The following is a 19913-nucleotide window of genomic DNA, read 5'->3' as shown; positions in this document are numbered from 1 at the left end:
GACAGGTGCACTGGGGAGTGAGGAGGCAGCTGCAGGCTCCAGGTGGGGAGAAAGAAGGGTAAGTGCCCAGGGAACTGAGACCTGACCCCTCTCCTAGAGGTGCACCCCATCTGCCCAGGATTTGGCCGCAGGTGTGACCCCATTTCCCTGATCAAGGGCAAGCTCTGAAGGGGCCTTCTACTGTGGCTGGGCCTCGTGGCAGCCTCTCGGAGGGATGGGGGCGGGACCTGGGAACCGGAGTGCCCACCCCCGCCCAGACAGCCACCCCACTGCCGGAACTCCTGCTGACCCCTGACGTGGGCCCTCCGTGTGGGGGGAGAATGGGGGCCCACAGGTATCAGCAGGGATGGGGGCGGTGGAGGCAGCGCTTGAAGAGGTGCGTAGCGATCCCGGTGCGGCCAGCGGCTGCTCGGGAGTCGCAGGGCCCTGGCAGCTGCGAGGTGTGGGGCGAGTCAGATGGCCGCCCTGTCGCTGTAGAAGGGCGTGACGTGGAACACGTAGCAGTGCGTGCACACGCGCACTGGTTTCACCTGCCCATAGCGTGGCAGCGGCGCTGAGTGCGAGGAACAGCGCGAGCAGAAGATCTGTGGTGGAGGGGTGGGCCGCGTGGGCAGTGAGCCCGGGGCCTCCACAGCCCTCAACCCTGTGCCTGCGGGGGGGCGCTTCCCACGCCCTCCCTGTGCAAGTGCTGCCGGGACCTCCAGAAAAACCTGGCCTGGGTCACCGTCCCAGGAGGCCAGGCTCATGCAGGGGGTTCGGGCACCACTCCCACCTTCTTTTCCTGCACCACCAGCTCTGCAGTGGCTAGGGACAACACCATCGGGGACCCAGGCTGTGGGGGAGCTGGGGGCCTCAACTCCTGGGGGCTAGGTCAGAGCAGGGCCCAGGGCTCAGGGACCCCTGCACAAAGACCTCAGAGGCCTTGTCAGGTCCCCAGGGCTTCTGTCTTGGCCTCTAGAACCTCCGCACAGCCCAGGGGAAGGCCCAGAGCCTGTCCCGGATCACAGGGACGCCCTCCACCAACCGGACCGCTCACCTTCCCACAGCTGCGACAGTGGTGCTTCCGGCGGATGACAGTGAAGGGCGCTTTGCAGGCTGTGCAGAAGCCACACGCCTCGTCGGGGACCCATTCCGGTGGATCTGGGACAGTGGGAATGAGGTCAGCCAAAGGGAGACCTGCAGCAGTGATGGCGGGCTGCCCTCCTTCTCTCCCCACAGTCCCTGGACTCCCGCTGCTGGCTACGGTCTCAGGAAACCGCTGGCCTCACGGACGGCGCCTGTGCACCAGCCCCCAGCGACAAACTGTGCTGTGCCACCGGCCAGGCCACCAGCACTCAGGATGTGGGTTGGGAGTGTCCACCCAGATGGTCTTCTCCCTATCTTCTCTCTGTCAGCACCCAGCCTGGCAGACCCCTTGGGCAGAGGTGGTAGCTGAGAAACGAAGAGATCGACCCCCCAGCGCAGCTCTAGGTGCACCCTGTGGGGGCCTCAGACGCCCCCAGCCTTGCCCATCCAGGGCGGTTTTCAGACTCTTGGGGTCCTAGAGGCCCAGGGAGACCCCCAGCCATCCCCTCTCTGACATGTCTGCAGGCCAGGCTCAGGCCAGAGGCCACCCCCCCTTCCATGCATGTGGGCCCTGTCCCAGCTGACTGCTCCTGGCCCTGGCTGATGGAAGCCTCTGGAGGTTTGCTCTGGAATTCGGGAGGCATGTCAGCACGGGGAGAAGCGGGCTCCCAAACGCAGTGAGACAGGCACTGTCCTCCCATTTGGGGCAACAAACTGACTGTGGTTTGCCAGGCCCCGAGGCCAGCATCCATGGCCTGGGGAAAAGAGCAGCTCGGATCCCTCCTCAGACTACAGTGTGTGCTCAGAGGTGGACCTTGCAGCCTCACATAACCCCCAAGCCTGATGCTCAAGTGGACATTGTCCTGTGTCCCTAAGCCCCACCCTCAGGGCCTCCAAACAGAACTCGGAAGGGCCTGGGGTTTCCTGGCCTCCTGCCCACCCTGGAGAATCTGCCCCTCTTCCTGCTAGCTTGCACAGACCCCAAATTGCCTCCTACCCAGCTCTTCGGCCTTCCATTCTGGGCCCAGTCAGCTCACCCCCACCCTGCAGGGAGGCCGTATCTTGTGCTTGCCCCCATCCTCCACTCCGTGTCGAATCCTAGGCTGGCCCCAGGGAACTCCTGGATCACAACTTTAGCCCTAAGCACAGGCACATAAGGCCAGATGCACTCCTGTGCACTGGGCAATGCCAGACCTTGCAGCTCGCAGCTCATTACAGTCACTCCTGAGCAGAGGGGCTCCAAGTTCCTATGACAGATACCCTTGTGCATGGTTTTTGGAAAGGTAGAGGTGAGGAGCTTGTGCTGCTCCTGACACCCCAACCCCACAGCCTCAGTCACCCGTAGGGGACTGGGGTACACCAGGAAGGCCTTGAGCCAGGGACCTGCAGGGTCAGCCAGCAGGCCAGGTGCACCAGGAGTGCTATGACCTCTGGCCTATGGCGGGGTCAGCTTTGGCCTCCTCGGCCCTGATCCTGTTTGACACCTAGCCAGGCCTTTCTGCCTCCATCTATTGTCACTCCTCTCTTAGGCGTCCAGCCCCTTCAAAACTCGTGGGCAACCCCCTCTCCACAGAAGGGTAGCTAGTGCCCCCAGCCTTCCCGGGAGGCTCCCTCCCTGATCACTAAGCCACCGGGCCCCCAGCAGGCCTGACCTCCAGTCTAAAAAGGGAGAAGGGGCTTGGGACTCCCATTTGACCAGACAGTGCAGTCCCCTATGAAAAAGGTGCCAGATAGCTGCCACGTGAGACCCTTTCTGTGGGCAGGTGGGTGCAGGTGGGCTCAGCCACCTCTGGCCACAGCCAAAGGACTTGGCTAAGGGGGTCCATGAGCTCACCCTAGGGGCAACTGCAGGCCCAGAGGGCCTCTGGGAAGGGACCACCAGTTGAAGAAACAGAGCCTTCATGGGTTCTGGGTCCAGACAAAGAGGTGGCCAGTCCAGACAGGCTCCTCACTCCCTGCCCAGCATGCAGCACCTTGGGGCCTGGCGCAGACCTCACACACACCTTCCAAGTCCCCATCTCTGCTCTTGGCGGCCAGTTCAGAGGATGATGGGGTCTCCTGGCACAGCGCACAGTCCTCCAAGGCTGCACTCCGTAGGCTTTGGGTGACTAGAAGAGAGAGGGAGGGAGAGAGGAAGGGGTGGGGTTGACGGGCAAGCTCCTTTCCCTGCTAGGCCCACCCACAGGAGACCAGAAGTGGGTCAGTTCCCCCAAAGCCAGACGCAGTCCCCCAGCACAGGGGTGAGTCAGCACTGCCCCAGCAGGCTGTGCTCTGGGCCCTGAGGTCTGTAGCTGCTCCCTGCTGTAGGCCGCCAGCCCCAGAGCCCCTGCACTGTCTGTGTGTGGAAGGTCCCCCAGGGCTATGACCACCGAGGCAGTAGGGGGACCAGGCCTGGACGGGGGCTGGGAGCCAGAAGCCAGGAGCCCACCATCCTTGCTTGCAGGACTGGTCCATGGCACCTACCTTTTCTGAGTCGTGATGTTTCAGAAGCAGCCCTGCCCCAAATTCCCGGAGAGCCCGGTGGCCCGGCTCCCAGGAGGCAGAGCAGGGGACAACACACAGGACTAACTCTGCTCCTTGCCCACCTGCAGCCAGGATGTGCCCTCCTGGGTGGGGGCGGGCTTTCCAGTTGGGCAGGCTGCCTCATGCACCCAGAAGCCCCATGAGGATGGGCAGCTCACCCAGAACAGGTATCTCATCCTAGCACAAGGGGAGGGCCAGCAGGGATGAGGCCCCACCCCACCCCATGCATGTGGGAGTGTGTGTGTGTGTGTGTGTGTGTGTGTCTGTCTGTATGTATGTGCATGCGCGCATGCACTTGCATGAGAGTGTGTGTGTGCATCCACGTGTGCATGTGAGAGCTGTGTGTGCGTGTGAGCTTGTGTGCAGTTAGAGTGTGTGCATGTGTGAGGGTGAGTGTGTGTCTGTGCTAGGATGTGTGGGGATCTTTAAACATGTGAGGGAGGTCCCAGGCGGCCACTTCCCCCCATGAGGTGGGGCCTTAGGACCCCTCCTTGACCCTGGGCTGGGCTCCCACTGTCAACGCAGTTGGGATGTGCCACGTCCAGGTCTCACTGTCTGGCACCCACCCCCCAACCTCTCCACAGCCTGCTGGCCTTGAGAAGTCAACAGCCTTGCTGGAGGGCATGCAGGGACAGCAGGAGGTGCTGCACACACAGGCCTGTGCATGAAGGCTGGGAGCACCTGCAAACCTGCCAGGGCACCTGTGGGGCCTGTGACCTGTGCCCCTTGGTATGTAGTGGAGAGCCTGGCAGTGCTGGTAGTTCCGTGTGGGCGGTGGGCCATGGAAAGGCAGGCTGGATGGCTCTGGAGGGTCTCATGTGCTCAGGGGGAGTGTGTGGCCTGGGGCGCGGTGGGGGGGGGGGGCGGACATGCCCTTGGGGGCACTCACCCTTCTTTAACTTCTCCTTGTCATCTGTTTCCGGCTTGGTGGCCATGACCTCAAAAAGGGTCTTGAGAATACTCCTCAGGTCGCTGGCATAGTTCGTCTGCAGCTGGTCGGCCACCCCTGGGAGAGAAGGACAAACGGACAGCAGGTCAGGCCAACCAGCTATGGGGGCTCAGGGCTGTGAGCTGGGTGATCCTGGCCAGAGTTCACAGCCCGGGACTGACACATGTTCTTCAGCGCAAGAGGGGGCCGCCCAGCCCCTGGGCCACAGTTTGGCCATAGTCAAAGCTCCAGAGTCCAGGGAAGGCTGGTGGCAGGGGTGACCACATAGACGGCCCCCTCCTAGCAGGAATGCACTCGCCCCACCCTCCCTGCAGAGACCTTGGGAGGTCTCCTCTCTCTGAAAATGAGGGCCCTCTCGGTGGAAAGCAGTGCTGGGTTAGCTCTGTGGGGGTGGCCCCGGCTGCCAGGGACAGCAAAGTGAGGGAGAAGCTGCAGGCATCCCACCAAAATGGGAGCCCAGCGACCCATCCCAAGGATAGTGCTGCAGTCGGTGTTTCCAGAGGATTCTCTGTGCACCTGCTGGGCATGATGTCCCTCCAACTCCTGACACAAACCTATGCAAACCAGAGCTCAGACTCACCCGAGGTCCTCCTGGTCCCACCTGGCCTGGCTTGGCCGTGGCCGTGGGGCCCTTCCCCCCCAGCATGACCCTGATTCTGCAGGATTATCAGGCCACGGGCCTCGCTCCTGCCAAGCAGGCCAGCTGGAGCCCAGCCCTCAAAGGTGGGGGTGGGAAGGGCATGCGGGAGGCCTGAGAGTGCTGCACACTTTTATACTGTGAACCACACGAATGTGTTCATTAAACAGAGAGCCAAAGAAAAGCTCATGTGCCTCTGAACCCCCGGGGGTCGGGGGTGGACCAAACAGGCGGTATAGACATCCCCAGAGAGGGAAACAAAACTAGGCGGGATACACTAAGCCTGAACCACAAACTGAACAGAACCTCCCCGTGTAGGCCGCCAAGGCCCCATGGGAGCCATGGGTTCCCCAGTCCTAGCTGGGGGGCCTGCAGAGGAATGAAGCCCTCTTCCCTGCCCCTGGGCTGGGGATGAAGAAATGACACAGGTGGGCAAGCCCCCAGGAGCCCCACAGCCTGGTGCCGCCTGCCCCACCCCACACCCAGCTGGGCACCTGAAATGCAAACAAACAGGCGGTGGATGAGGTCGTGGCTGCCATGGAACCTGGACCGGATCTTCTCTCTTGTGGTCGAGGAGGCGGCCTCCAACCCGGCCTGGTCCGTGGAGCCACTGCATGAGGAAGGAAACATGGGGTGCATGGGGGGCATGGCCAGGGACTTCTGGAGCCTGAAAGCCCACAAGTGAGAGCTAAACTCTCGTGGCACGGAAGTCAAGATTCCCGGGCTTCAGTATGTCACCAGCACCCCACGGCGCCCCAACGAGTCTGAGTGGGCAGAGGGAGCTGGATGAGGCAGGAAGGACCCGGCACCGGGTCTGGAGGTGGGTGGACTGGTCAGATTTCGGACTTCTGGCCTCTCCACAGTGAGGGGGTGATTTTCTGTCATTCCAAGCCCCCACATGTGGGACTCTGTTATGAAGACGGGGTCCTGCCCTCACCACGCACTCCATTCTCCGATGCGGCTAAGTGGGACCACCTGGGGGGAGCGCTCAATTCCTCCATCACTCCCTTCCTTTCTTCTGTCTCTACTCCTCTATCCTGTAATCTAAGAAAATTTCCCCATTTTCCCTTCCAGCCTTGTCCCTGACGTTTAATATATGCTTAACGTCAGCCTTGTCCCTGACGTTTAATTTATGCTTAAATTTAATTTATGCCACGGAAAAGCACAGACACCCCCAGCCATGGAAGAGGGACACAGGCCTGAACAGGGCCCCAGGGCTCCACGGGCCCCCTTCCTCTAGCCCAGTGTCCTCAAACATGACGAACATTCGTTAACGAGCTTTAAGTGTTTCCCTGGAGCGTGGAGCAGCCACGGCCGGCAGGCGGTGGCTGGACGTGCCCCTGCTCTGCTGGGACCCAGATGACGAACCACAGCTGTCTCCTCCTGAGCTGCATGGTTTCCGTGGACAAGGCCCCCGAGGATAGGGAGTCACGCAAGGTAAGTGGGTGGGGACTTCACGATGGGCAATGTCTGCTGCCACTCACGATCCCCGGAGTCAGTGACAGATCTGCCCAGAAGATTTGGGAGCAGGGACCCAAACAAACACGGCTCACAGGTGTTCACAGCAGCATTATTTTCAAGAGCTCCAAGGTGGGCACAAGCCAAGCGTAGATCAACAGAGAAGCTGGCCAACACCCGTGGTCCTTCCACACGGGGAAGCACTATTCAGCTGTAGAAGGAAGAGAGCCGTGCGTGCAGCACGATCAGGAGGAAGTGGGAAGACAGGAAGCTGTGACCCAGCAACTTATGAAAGGTCACAGTGTGTGACTCCGTTTATCTGAAATGTCTAGAGCAGACAGATGGATAGAAACAGAAGGCGGGGCTGGCGGCGGGGAGAAGGAGCCGCTGCTCAGGGACACGATGGGGTTTTTTTTATCGGGTGACAAAAATGTGTGAATAGCTGCAAACATGTTAAGAATCAGTCAAGCGTACACTTCAAAGAATAAAGGAAGGTTTTTCTTATAATCATGTCGCAAACTCCTATTCAGGAAACAGCTTGTAAGGTAAATGTCCATCAGCAGTGGGTTGGCTCAACAAACTAGGTCCCATCCACACAATCTCCACTTTATAGAAGGACAGATGCTAGAAGCGTTGACAGATTAAGTGAAAAGGTCGTATTCTAAAGTTAAAGACCTCGTATGTGCCTGGTGAGACATGGGGAAGACCATCCCGGCATTACCACCAAGTTTATCTGAGGAGCGGGACTATGGAGAAGTTTATCTTTTTCCCAAGTGTCTTCTGTGAGCAAGGGTTACTTTTGTTATCAGAATGCATGTGACTTTGGGGAGAAAGGCAGCGCGTCTGGCAGCAGATGGCACCACAGTCCTGCCTGTGGCGGGAGTCAGCCACTGAGTGGGTGCCCCTGGGGTTCAGCTCTGCAGCCCCAGCCCCACAGCTTGGCACCCCAGAGGCTGGGATGTCTTCCTAGAGACTGGAGCAGCGGCCTGCACACCAAAGCTCTCTGATGCCACACAGTGGAGGCCATGGAGCCTGAGACTCTGGTCGAGTGGGGGTCGGGGGGGTCAGCGGAGAGAGAGACACCGAACTCCACACAGAGGCAGATCCTAGGCAGGCAGTCAGCTTCGAAGGGCTGAGGGGAGCAAAAGGAGAGACCACCGGAACTAGAAGCGGGGTCTCAGCTGGGACCTGAGCCAGGGTCTTGTCTGGGTCTGCCTGGCCCCGAGGGATGGCCATTGTTTGGGCACTGCCCAGGGCCACCCCTTCAGAAGGGTGTTGATTGTCCACAGGCAGTTGCTAGACAGAGTGCTGACCAACAGTGGGCACTGGACCCTCTGTGGACACCATATAGGCTGAAGGCAAAGGGGCACTCACATCTACAGGGGGACCCCGTTTTCCCATGTACTGCCCAGCCAGCAGGCTGACAAAGTGAGGACTGTCTGGAGACCAGGCCCCAGGGCTCCTGCAGAGCCCTGCCCAGCTCAGCATGCCCACAGGGCGGGCCCTGAGAGACTCACAGAGGCAGGACGAACCCGAGGCCTCAGAGGAGCTCAGTACCCAGGACTTGGCAAGCCTAAACACCCCTGGACATGCCAGGGGACACCCTGAGGAGCTGCAGCTCCTACCAAGATTACCAAAGGCCCAGAACAAAGAATCTTTCCAAACAGAAGTCAGAACATGTCCCTCCTCTGTTGTAATCTTCCACCCCTGCTTTCCAGTCCAAGAAAAAGCAAAAATCCTTACTGAAGGTTATAGGCCCTGGCAGAATCTGGACCCCTCTCTGTCAACCTCCCTTCCCATACCTGCCACTTACTTATGCTTCTCAGACTTCCTCCTTGCTATCTCAGAGAAGCCAAACACACTCTTGGCCACAGGGCCTTTGCATAGATGTCACTGGGCCCAGACCCAGACACCTTTATTGGCATGCTCTGCTGGAAGGCCTTTCCTTGACCACAAGCAGGACCCCTGCCCCCAACAGCTCTTTTCCTGCCCCTACCCTGCATTGTGCAACTTGGGACACTCAGCACCCTGACTTAGCATGTGTGTGCTGACTCTGTCTCACTCTGGGAGAATGCAAGTCTGGCCCGGCAGCACCCTCTCTTCTTTTCATTGCTGCACGCCCAACATTGAAGGCAGCCCCACCTGCTCCCGCTCCTCACTGACCTTCCAATCTTTACCTGCTGGACAAAGAGTTTGCGTTCATTAGATGTGGGGGAGAATGAGAAGAGGGCTCCCCGTGGGAATGAACGCTTTCTCTCTGGAACACTAGATGGAGTTCAGGAAAAGGAGCCACCAGCAGAACCTCCTCATGCCTCACAGCTTTGGAATGCTCCCCGCCCCCCACCATGAAGGAGGAGTGGGAGGGCCCCCAAAAGATGTGCCCACCCCAAACCCGAGGACCTGAGACTGGACTGCCCGGACAGGCTCTAAATCCAATGACAAGGGTCCCACTAAGAGGAGCAGAGGAGACAGAAGGAGAGGAGGCTGTGTGTGGATGGAGGGGAGACCGAGGGACGTGGCCACATGGCCGTGAGTGCTGGGAGTCCAAGGAGCCAGGTCAGGAGATAAGGCCCTTCCCCTGGGGCCTCCAAAAGGAGCATGGCCCGATTTCGGACTTCCAGCCTCCAGAACTGTGACATGGGATCTTCCTGTTGTTTGAAGCCCGGTGTGCCCTAGTTTGGTCCTGCTTCCCCGGGGAAACCATTCTGGGCACAGAACCGGCAATCCAACCCCAGGTCCATCTCTGCCCTGCTGGGCCCAGAAACTGTTCCTATAGACAGAACGCACGGTAGAATCACCACCGACTGGTCCAGGGAGAAAAGGCCGATCACATGTGGAGGGCATCAGTGCACATGAGAGAGTGGCGGCCAGAGGCAGCGCTGTCCAGGCTCCAAGGACATGGCCGGTTCCCGCCAACGAAGCCCACTGGAGCTTGCCAGGCATTCTGGAGAGGCAGTCCCACGAAACACATAATTATGGCTCGAACAGTTCAAGGGAGTCTAAGCTCATAATCAGTGTTTAAACCTCTAGGGAAATCGCCCTGCCAGGACGTGTTTGTCTGCTGCGTTCTTCCCACAAATTGTGCAGTGGCCACAGGAACACGAAGTGGGGAGGAGCATGTGTGAGGGTCATGTTCCAGCACACAGGATGGGACTGGAGGTGGGCGGAAGGCAGGGGGCATAGGGCCACGTGGCCCTTGGGGTGGGAGGTAAGTCTTCTACCTCCTCTGCCTCAAAAGCTGGGGCCCAGGGCATAGTCTTGCTCCCCTCAGCATCCTGGGGCCCTGCCAGTGGGGAGGGGGGTCCCCACCCACTGAATCTCCTATGGGGGCTTGAGTGCAGAGGTGTGTGTATGTGTGTGTGTGTGCATGTGTGTGCATGTGTGTGTGTGTGAATGTGCTCTAGCGAGTCTGAATGTGCCTATATGAGAGCAAGAACATCTGTGCGTGCACGTGCATGTCCCTGAGAACGCATGTGCATGTGTGTGAGCACACAGTCAGGACGGGCACAGTGCCCACCCCAGGTCACGATGTCGAGACCAAACCCTCCTCCAAAGTTACCCAGCAGGGACAGAGGGACAGGACTGAGGGTCGACTGTGACCAGCAGCCACCTCACACACGCCGCACAACCTCCCTGCCCCAAGCTGCCTTCTGGCATCTCCTGTGAGGTCACACACTATGGCCCAGCCAGCCATGCCCTGCTGTGCCCCCGTCATGACTGGCCGTGACCCCACTGGCAGCCAGGCCTGACTCCGCTTGCCCTTCAAACCTACCTCGAGAACCAGTCACTCTGTAGCCTCGTTTTTTTCAAAAGATGTCAGTTATTTGTCTGTTATCTGTGCATTCCTTTAACAATGAATCCTGTTATGTTTTACTCTTATGTGAAAAGGTTTAAAACTGAGATGCCAGGTGTGTGCACGTTTAAGAGAGACCCTTGTGCAGGGAGACACTGCAGTCCACCAGGCTGAAGCCCACCTGCTTCCCCATCCTGGTTCTAGGGTTACTGCTCCCTCCCTGCCAGTTCTGGGGAGGAGTGAGGCTGTCCGACACCACTGGGAAGGGGTCTGGTCCCCCCTGGCCAGGGTGAGGGCCAGGACTCAGACATGGGCCCTTGGGGGCAGGGGCAGACCACCACAGCCATAGGGGGTGCACGATCTGGGATCAGGTTTCCTGGAAATATCTTCTGGTCATCACTATGGATGATATCCATCAAGAAGGACACAGGAGTTCAAGTGTCCCACAACACTTGTGGGGGACAGCCAGGAAGCCTTGGTGAATCCCTCATCACTAAAGGATGCTCTGCAGAGCCCCGAGGACTGAAGAAGTTTAAGGGACGAGTGGTTTCCCCAAACAGGGAGGACACACAGTAGACCCACTGCCCAGTGCCCCTGGCCCTCGCTGAGCCCTCTTAGCCCAACAACTAACAGACAGGGTGGCCGTGGCCAGAGTGGTGTGCCTGTGTCCCTCAGAGTCACTTCCCTAGACACAGATCCCCCCCAGGCCAGTCTTCCTAGAGTCCAGAGGGATGGAGAGCCTGGCAACATGCAGGTCCATTGTGCCTGGAGTCACCCCAAGCCTGCTGGGACCCAAAGAAGGTCTGTGAAACAGGGTGCATATCCTCCTCCCATGCTGGGGAGCATTTGATGCCTTGCTGCCTCCCACGTTGCCATGGAGACTCTCTGTTTCTTCCACAGCTGCCCTGGTGGGTCCCATGTGTCCCCAGACACTGGCACACCATCATGTCCAGCTTTGTCCACTTGTGAGACGACAGCTCTGTCCCTGACAGCTCCTAGGAGACACCTCCCAAAGCTGGGGCTGCGGGGCATCAGGAGGAGCTGCAGAGTCTGGCAGGGTGGCCCCCATAGCCACGAATATCCACATGGCACACACAGTCTGGGATGGGGGCATGGGCCCTGCTACAGGGGACCAGCTCTGGCTGTGCCTGAGAGATGGGCTGGACAGCTGCCACACCACGCTGAGGAGCAGGGGCCAGAAGAGGTCCCTGGCAGGGGCAGAAGTCTGAAGGACAGAGCCCAGGATGTGGGAGATTGGACGTGAGCCCCGCTGTCCCCCTCCAAATCTCAGGGTATCCTGCTGTGACCGGCTGCCTTCCAACTCTTGGCAACCCCTCATTTTCACTCAAGCTAGGGCAGGTATGCTTCCCCTAGCCAAGGACCCCGAGTCACACCCTACAGCCTAAGGGAGGTGGTGTGGGAGCCAGGAGGATGGACTATATCACAGACCTGAAACTCGAGGCTGAACTCTGGGGATAGGCCCAGGGTTCTGCAGTTGGCCTCCAAACAGAGTCAGACAAATGAGAAGGACTTCCCCCTGCTGAGGGGCTCTGAGCGCCTGTTTCAAATCTGTGAAACAAGGATGGCAAGGACATGCAGCCGTGGCGCCTGACAGGCCACTGGGCAAAGCACCCCATGAGTTTCATCCAAGGCACACAGTGACATAGCGTAGCAGGGATGGGAGGAATGGCATCACACAGGGAGGGGATGGTGACCCAAAGAGCAAGCAAGGACCAGAGGCAGGAGAGTGCGGAGATCACCTAGAAAACTGACACTGGTCGGGGTGCGAGGAGCCAGCCACGGGGCAGGGTTTGGGGCAGTTGGCCTGGACTCCAGAGACCAGGAGCAGAGGGACCCCTCACCCCAACACCCAGCTGTCTGGCATCAGCCTGTCTGAGGGGGAAGTCAAGAGGACAGAGCAGGGACCCAGGATTACGTGAATAAGCTCCTCCACTCACCAAACAAGAAATGGGTAGTTGAATAAATCTATGTCTAGTGAAGAAACTGAAACAATAGTTTAAAAGCTTCCCATGAAAACTCTAGGCCCAGATGGCTTCACTGGTGAATTCTAACTAATATTCAAGGCAAAAATAGTACCCATTCTCTACATACTCTTCTGGAAAATTGAAAAAGTGGGACTGCTCCCCAACTCACCCCAGGATCTCAGCTTTGCTCTGATACCCAATCCTGAAAAAGACATCAAGAGAAAAGAAAACTGCTGTCGGACATTCCTCACCACCAGATGCAAAATTCTTAACAAAATTTTAGTAAATCAAAGCCAACAGCACATAAAAAGGATAATACCTAGTGACCAAGTAAGGTTCCCAGGAATGTTAGGTTAACTTAACATCTGAATATCCATCGATGCCATTTATCACATTAGCAGGCTAAAAGATAATGATATGATCACAAAAGATGGAGAAAAAGCATTTCAGAAAAGCCATCTATTCTTTTTTTTTTTTTTTTAAAGATTTTATTTATTTATTTGACAGGCAGAGATCACAAGTAGGCAGAGAGGCAGGCAGAGAGAGAGGAGGAAGCAGGCTCCCTGCTGAGCAGAGAGCCCAATTCGGGGCTCGATCCCAGGACCCTGGGATCATGAGCCCCAGGACCCTGGGATCATGACCTGAGCCAAAGGCAGAGGCTTTAACCCACTGAGCCACCCAGGCGCCCCAAGCCATCTATTCTTGATAAAAACTCTCAGCAAACTGGGGATAAAGGAGAACTTCCTGAACCTGATTAAGAGCACTATGAAAATCCTACAGCCAACAGTAGATAGTAAATGCTTTCCTTCTGAGATCAAGAATAAGGCAAAAACATCCTGTGTCAACATTTCTAGTCAACATTGTATTAGAGGTCCTTGCTAGGGCAAACATGCAAGAAAAAGAAGTAAACCACATCCAATGGAAAAGGAGACATAAAATTGGCTTTTTTCACAGGTGACAGCATCATCCATAGGAAGTCTGATGAATCTTTGTAAGAACCTTTATAAGTAATGAAGGGAGTTCCGCAAAGTCACAAGAGACAACACTGGTATACAGCCCTCAGATACAGCTCCCTATATTAGCCATCAAAACTGGAAATCAAAATTATAAGACAATATCATTTATGATAGCATCAAAATTGTAAAATACTTAGAAATTAATCTGACCTGACAAAAGATGGGCATGACTTCTACAATAAAAACTGTGAGACTTTGCTGAGAAAATTAAAAACCTAACCAAAAGGAGGGGTGTACTACGTTCATGAGTTGGAAGACTTGATATTATTAAGGGGTTAATTCTTCCCAAGTTGATCTGTAGATTCAACAAAATTCCAAAGACCTAGTAGGCTTTGTTTTTGGTTTTGCTTTTGTTTTTCATATAAATTGACAACTTGATTCTAAAATTCACATAAAATACAGAGAACACAGAAAAAGCAAAACAAACTTTGAAAAAGAAGTTGTAGATTTATACTACCTGATTTTAAGGCTCATTATAAAGCTACCATAATCAAGACAGTGTGGTATTGGTGTCCCTGCAGACAGATCAATGAGGCAGACTAGTGAGTCCAGAAATAAAGCCACATGCATGTGGCTGACTGATCTGAGGAAGAGAAATTCAGTAGAGAAGGGATGGGCTTTTTCAACAAATGGTGCTGAAACAATTGGTTTCCCTTATGCAAAACAAAAAAAAAACTTTGATCCGTACCTCACATCATATACAAAGGTAGCCCCAAATGGATTACAGACCTAAATGTAAAACAAAAAATATAAGGCTTCTAGAAGAGAAACCTTTGTCATTTGGGGTTATAAAAATAATTCTTAGCTATGACAGCAAAATTGCAATCCATGAAAGAAGGAAGTTGACAAACTGTGGACTTCATAAAAATTAAGGACTTCTATTCTTCAAAAGACACTCAGAATGAGAAGACAATCCACAGACTGGGAGAAAATATTTGCAAATTATATCTGATAAAGTACCCCCAAATGAATGAGGAACTCTCAAAACTCAAGGAAACAACCAAATGAAAGAAACAGCAAAAAATCTGAATAGAGTAGATGTTTGACCAAAGAAGGCAGGCTGATGGCAAACGAGCACATGAAAAGACACTAAGTGTCACTAGTCCTCAAGGGCGTGCCGACTGGAACCGCAGTGGACACTACTTCACACCGTCGGAACAGCCCGGGTTAGAACATCTGGCACCTTGACCTTTGCTGGACCTAGGGCCTGAGGAACATCTCCCTTCTCCCATGCCATCCATTCAGGTCTTGGAAATGTCCCCGCCCCAGGGAGGCCTCCCCTGATTGCTCCAACTGCAGGGGCTGCCTCAGACTCCACCTGTCACTCTCCATCTTATGCAGGCACCAGTGGAAGGACAGGTGGGGCCGGTGGAGGAAAGAGAGGGAGGGGCCCAGTCGTGTGCTGACGATGGTGAGAGAGAGCAGTAGGCAGAGAGAGCATTAGGGTGAGAGGACTTGAGAAGTGTGGGGTTCAGGGAGGCAGCCAGCCTGGAGGAAGGAGCTCTCTGGAATGAGGGGGGCCTTTTAAGGTCATGCTGGGTGGGTCACCAGGGGGCAGAGGCCAGGATGGAGCTGTCCTGGGTGCCCACTCACCAGGTAGTCACGGCCACCCCTCAGCCAGGCTAGCTCCACCCCTGGCTGGGAGTTTGTAATAAGGACCCTAACACCAGGGAGGTCCGTCAACAAGAAGGGCAGCACCCTTCCCAGGACCCCTGCTCAAATGCTTACCGTGTGCGAGCCTACCCCGTGGCCTTATAGGGTTGTAGTGGGCCTGTGGGGTTCTAGCGATCTGGGCCTTAGTCACTGTGCTTGCTGCAGTGTGCATGGGGGGTGCCTGTGAGGGGCTCAGGTGAGAGCCCGGCCCTGACTTGCCCTCTGACCGCATGCCTGCGCTCAGCTCCCGGCCTGCCCAAGCTCGGCCGTGCACTTGCTAACAGTCATCACGCCTCATCTGCTTTTCAAGAGTCAAATTAATTCCAAGTCCTTCTCTATTTTTAACCTGCTCAATCATTCTTGTTTTTCTTTCCAGGGACCAGACGTGGTGGGAGAGCTCGGAGTTCTTTGCACAGCGGAGGAGACACTTGCCCCAGGGACTGAGGGCTGCAGCAGCACGGCCCACACCCAGCAGTCCGGCCCCAGAACAGCTCTGGGCAATGATGGGTGTGTCCCAATGGGGTGGACACAAGCCCAGGGCCCCACAGCTGCCAGAGAGAGGTTGGGGTAGTTCTGCCCCCAATCACACCATCCTGGAGCTGCTCTTCTGCCAAGCCCCCAGGAAGAACCAGCCACGCGGCAGGCGGGCCCGGCTGGGAAACCGCTCCTCCGCATCTCAGGTCATTGAGTGGTCAACTGGCCCAGCCAGCACAGTCCTTTCTGCTCCCATGCCTGACCCACACCCCCTTCCCTTTGAAGGTGCTGGCTCAGGACTCGATCCCCGGGGCAGCTCCAACCAGCCCCACCACCAGCATCAGGAGTTGAGGCTATGGATCATACACTGGGAAGGGAGTCACGCCCTGCCGGGTTTTGGTGGCCAGAAGATACCGGGGGCAGGGCTGATCCCAGCACAGAGGAGCTGACCTGAATCCATCTGCTAGAGGGAAAGCTGTTGGGGGGAGGCATGCACACGGCACATCAGAAGAGCCACTTCTGGGGAAGTTTTCCACGTGATGGAGGCCTTGCCTCTGGGGAAGATTTCCATTTGATAGAGGCCTCCCCGCTCACCACATGCTTCTGGAGGAAGCTCGGTCTGTGCAGCCACATGCCGCCCTTCCCTGGGCTGGCCATGGAGGCAGGGCCAGGGTCCATGGGGTCTCAGACAGCGATGTCAAATGGTTCCTTCCTTCTGGGGAGGTGGGTCACTGGGGCCCAGGGGGCTCCAGGAAACACAGGATGCCAGCTGGGGGCTGGACCCTGGGCATCCCCAGGGCCCGACGCCCCTGAACCTGGGTCCCAACCCCGGCAACAGACAGAGGAGCTCAGTGGGGGTGGGGGGGTCCATGACAGAGCCACAGTACAGAGAAAGGCAAGGCATCAACTGGAAAAGGAGCCAGGGGAGACTCAAGATCAGGCAGAGGTGGGGCTGGAGGCCGGAGTTGTCCACAGCCCATCAGCTTGGGACAGTCCCTCCAAGGGCTGCAAGTCACCCTGCCAGTGGTCACGCCACCCATGCAGAGTGGGAACAAGGCTGGAAACAGTGAAATCCAGTGATGCAATGGGGAGGGAAAGCCAAGACTCGAACAGCAAGACAGCAAGGAACAGTAACACCCCTGAGCCACGCACCGAGGAAATAATGGGTGAGAAACAGGGAGTAATGAAGATGAATAACAAGGAAAACGCAATGTAACAACCAGGAGCAACATTCCGTGGCTTCTCAGCTACTCCCCCAGACCCACCTGAGCTGGTGACCATTGTTGGCCCATTTTGTGGCCCACAAAACAGAGGCTCAGGGAGGCTGAGGTCAAGCATCCAGCCACAGGTGCCCTCCCTCCCTTGCACATAGCCTCCCACTGCCTCTGTAGGTGCGGGGAAGTGGGGCCTCTGACACCACTACCCAGACAGGTGAGGGGTACAACAGGGGAGGCGTGTCAGCTGTTCCCCTCTGCAGGGATGGAACACTGGGTCAGAGCATACATCGCCTGTTGAGGACAGAGGCTCAGAAGCCTGTGCTGAGGACAGCCCTCCCAGATTCTTAACATTCGACCCCAAATGACAGCCGGGGAGGCCCACCAGCTGCATGAGGGAGATGCAGGGGGACCGCCAGCCAGATTCGCGAATGCAGCTGGAGAACGAATCCTGCAGAGCAGGCCTCCACGTGGGACAGGGGAGCAACCCTGCCTGAGCGTCAGGATGGCCATCAGCCCTGATAGTCACGCTCTCTCCAGTGCTCAGAGATGGTCTTGGAAAGCAGGACCCCTGGACCTCCGAAAATGGGTCAGAGTTAGCGGTGGAATGAAGCAAGCCACAGGGCAGGAGCCAAAGAGGAGACAATGCCCTGGCCTGGGGGCAAGGAGGGTTGGGAGGTGCACAACCAGCCAGAGAAAATATGCAAAGCAAGAACCACAAGGCTTCTCTGGAATTTTCATAAATATAACTTCTATATAAGGCTTCTATAAATCAAAGGACATCAACACATGGAATCGGTGGGCAAGGAGCACGTGGGGTAAATCTGTCCCCAGCAGACACACCAGACAGAAGGAATGCTTTCAAATCAGTAAACAAGTCATGAAAACCCAGCTGGAAAACAGGAGCAGTCGCTTCACACACGGATAAGGAAGAAGCACGGGGCGGGGGGGGGGGGGGTACCAACTGTCAGAGGAAAGCCAACTACCACACCCAGGGATTCGTGTTTCACTCTCAAGTCTCAACAGGGGGGAGGGGCACCCGCTGAGACAAATTGGTACATCGGCATATGTCTGGAGAGCAATCTGACCGTATGTGGCGGCAAGGGGCAGGAAGACGCCACAGACTTTCTACGCCTTTGGCGTGGTGACCCTACCAAGAATCTACTCTGAAGACTTAACCCCAGGGGCAAACACAGATCCCTAAGGCAGAGGGGCCATAGGACCAGCTCAACACAGAAAGACATACAGACGTGGGAAAACATAGAATAAACTAGGTATGTCCTTATGTCCTTAGGATATAGTAGAATTAAACGGAAATAGTGTTTTTCAAGCACTTTCCAGAGAAATGATCATAACGTCGTGAAAAAACTAAAACTGCTCATAGGATTCGGGGTAATTTTTATTTCCTTTTGTTTTTCTTCTTATGTTTTTCAAAGTCTCTACAATGAACGGGGCCATGTTTATTATAAGAAAAAAGCGAGCCTGTGGAATTTTTTAAAGAAGCAACAGGATGGAGACGCTCTAGTCAAATGTCCTAGGAAAGAACAAAAACAGATTTGAGGCAGGCTGAGCTTCCGTGCTGTAGACAAGTGGCTTATTCAGGCTTCAAGAGCATGGAAGATTCTGGAACAGTGAGTTAAATCTAGACAGGGAACAATAAGCTCTTGAAAAATGCTAACTTTCCCTTTAAAAAGATCTTAAGTTTTCCTGAAAATGTAGGAGAGAAGCCAATAAAAGAGCTGAGGGATGCATGGTTCCAGAACATTCTGCCAAGGACTCTGTTGGGGGCCATGACCCAGCACCCTGGAAATGGCACTGATGGCACTGATGGAATTGGCCCATGTTGTAGGGCCTGGGGGAACACCCCAGAAGACACTTCTCTGGCCCAGACCCTCTGGCTAATCTGGCACAGCCCCCAGTGCCTCGTCCTTCCATCAGGCTTCTGCTTCACCATGGAATTCGCTCCCTGTGTCTTCAGGGAGATGCAGCTCCATATGCTTCCTGCCTGGGCCAGCTCTGTGTCGCTCACAGAGGAGTGAGGCTGCCCCTGAGTGACCTCCTGGCCAGACCGTGGGGCTGGGAGCTCGCAAGCCTAGCACCATGCCTGATGCTCCCTCCTCTGGCCACTTGCCAGCCCCTGGGGCTGCGGCAGCCCCTGCGGGCCAGCAGAAAGGCAGGGAGCTACAGGCCAGCTGCCTCTCCAGGACACTGGCCTCCCTGTCTGCAGAACGGGAGGAATGAGCCCCTGTCCCTGCACTTGAGCCCTGTGGTCTCCATCGTGAAGCCTCTAGACATCATGAGGGGAGCAGCACCCCAGACATCCAGGAATCTCTATGCTAGAATCTTGGCAAACTTTCCGCCTGCGGGAGACTGGTCTTTTGTGTCTGTCCATGTTAAGGGTCTCCCTGCTCTGTCACGCCTGCACTAGCGTTAGATCACACTCCATGAGGTCAGCCTGTGACCTGAGGGAGAGATGATCCTGATGTGTTTGCAGCTGGCAGACCATGGGCACCACGTGCTAACACCTGGCTGGCCCGGTTCTCGCTGCCCTTGGCGTGGGATGGGGGGCCACCGCTGTCCGAAGTCTTGGCCCAGACGCATGGCTGTCCTGATCACCAGCCACCTGCCACGTTTCTCCCTCCTCAGGCCCTCTGCACCTTCTGGAAGCTCCCCAGGAAGGTGGCGCTGTCTCAAGGCCACAGTAGGCCTTCCCTTTCCTTTCCTCAGCTCAGCTTCAATGTTTGAGCAAAGCTGGATAGGGCCCGGGAAGTCATCTTTGTGATGCAAACGAGCAGTGTCCACCATGGGAAATGCTGGGAGAGCAGGAGACAGAGTAGGTGTCTACCATCTGGACTGGAGAAGGGAGGCAGGTCAAAAACTGAAAAAGCAACATACCTGTCGAAGAATTTCTGATGATTTCCTATCATCCTTGCTGAAGAATGATTCACTTACCAATAATCAACTCTGCAGAGGATCCCAAGGAAGAAAGCCATCCAGCAGCTTGTGACAATAGTTCATTCCTCTAGACATGGCCGAGGAAGCTGGGCTTGCATCTCAAAAACAGCTTTATCAGAAATAGAAGATGTTTGCACTGTCTGGAGCAGCAGAGTCTGGCACAACCCCATGGCCAGCAGCAAGACCTGCCT

The 19913-nt window shown here is 56.1% G+C and overlaps 1 protein-coding gene across 8 annotated transcripts in view; it reads right to left on the bottom strand.

Annotated features, from left to right (window-relative positions):
- Positions 1–356: 356 nt before the first annotated feature.
- Positions 357–19913, bottom strand: part of ZFYVE28 (zinc finger FYVE-type containing 28) — a 103468-nt gene continuing 83911 nt past the window's right edge. For 3 of the 8 annotated variants that reach the window (XM_059166732.1, XM_059166740.1, XM_059166756.1), the window contains 6 exons: positions 12580–12612; positions 5669–5784; positions 4478–4594; positions 3069–3173; positions 1037–1140; positions 357–584 (listed from right to left, as the gene is read on the bottom strand). In XM_059166732.1, the coding sequence (XP_059022715.1) occupies positions 453–584; positions 1037–1140; positions 3069–3173; positions 4478–4594; positions 5669–5784; positions 12580–12612 (607 nt within the window). In that variant the 3' untranslated portion in view covers positions 357–452. The other 5 variants (XM_059166751.1, XR_009351820.1, XR_009351822.1 and 2 more) reach the window with 5 other exon arrangements.

The sequence above is a fragment of the Mustela lutreola genome, chromosome 1, assembly GCF_030435805.1.
Source record: "Mustela lutreola isolate mMusLut2 chromosome 1, mMusLut2.pri, whole genome shotgun sequence".
In the NCBI taxonomy this organism is placed as follows: domain Eukaryota; kingdom Metazoa; phylum Chordata; class Mammalia; order Carnivora; family Mustelidae; genus Mustela; species Mustela lutreola.
Note: the sequence above shows the minus strand (reverse complement) of the source record. Positions and strands in the feature narration are given on the sequence as shown.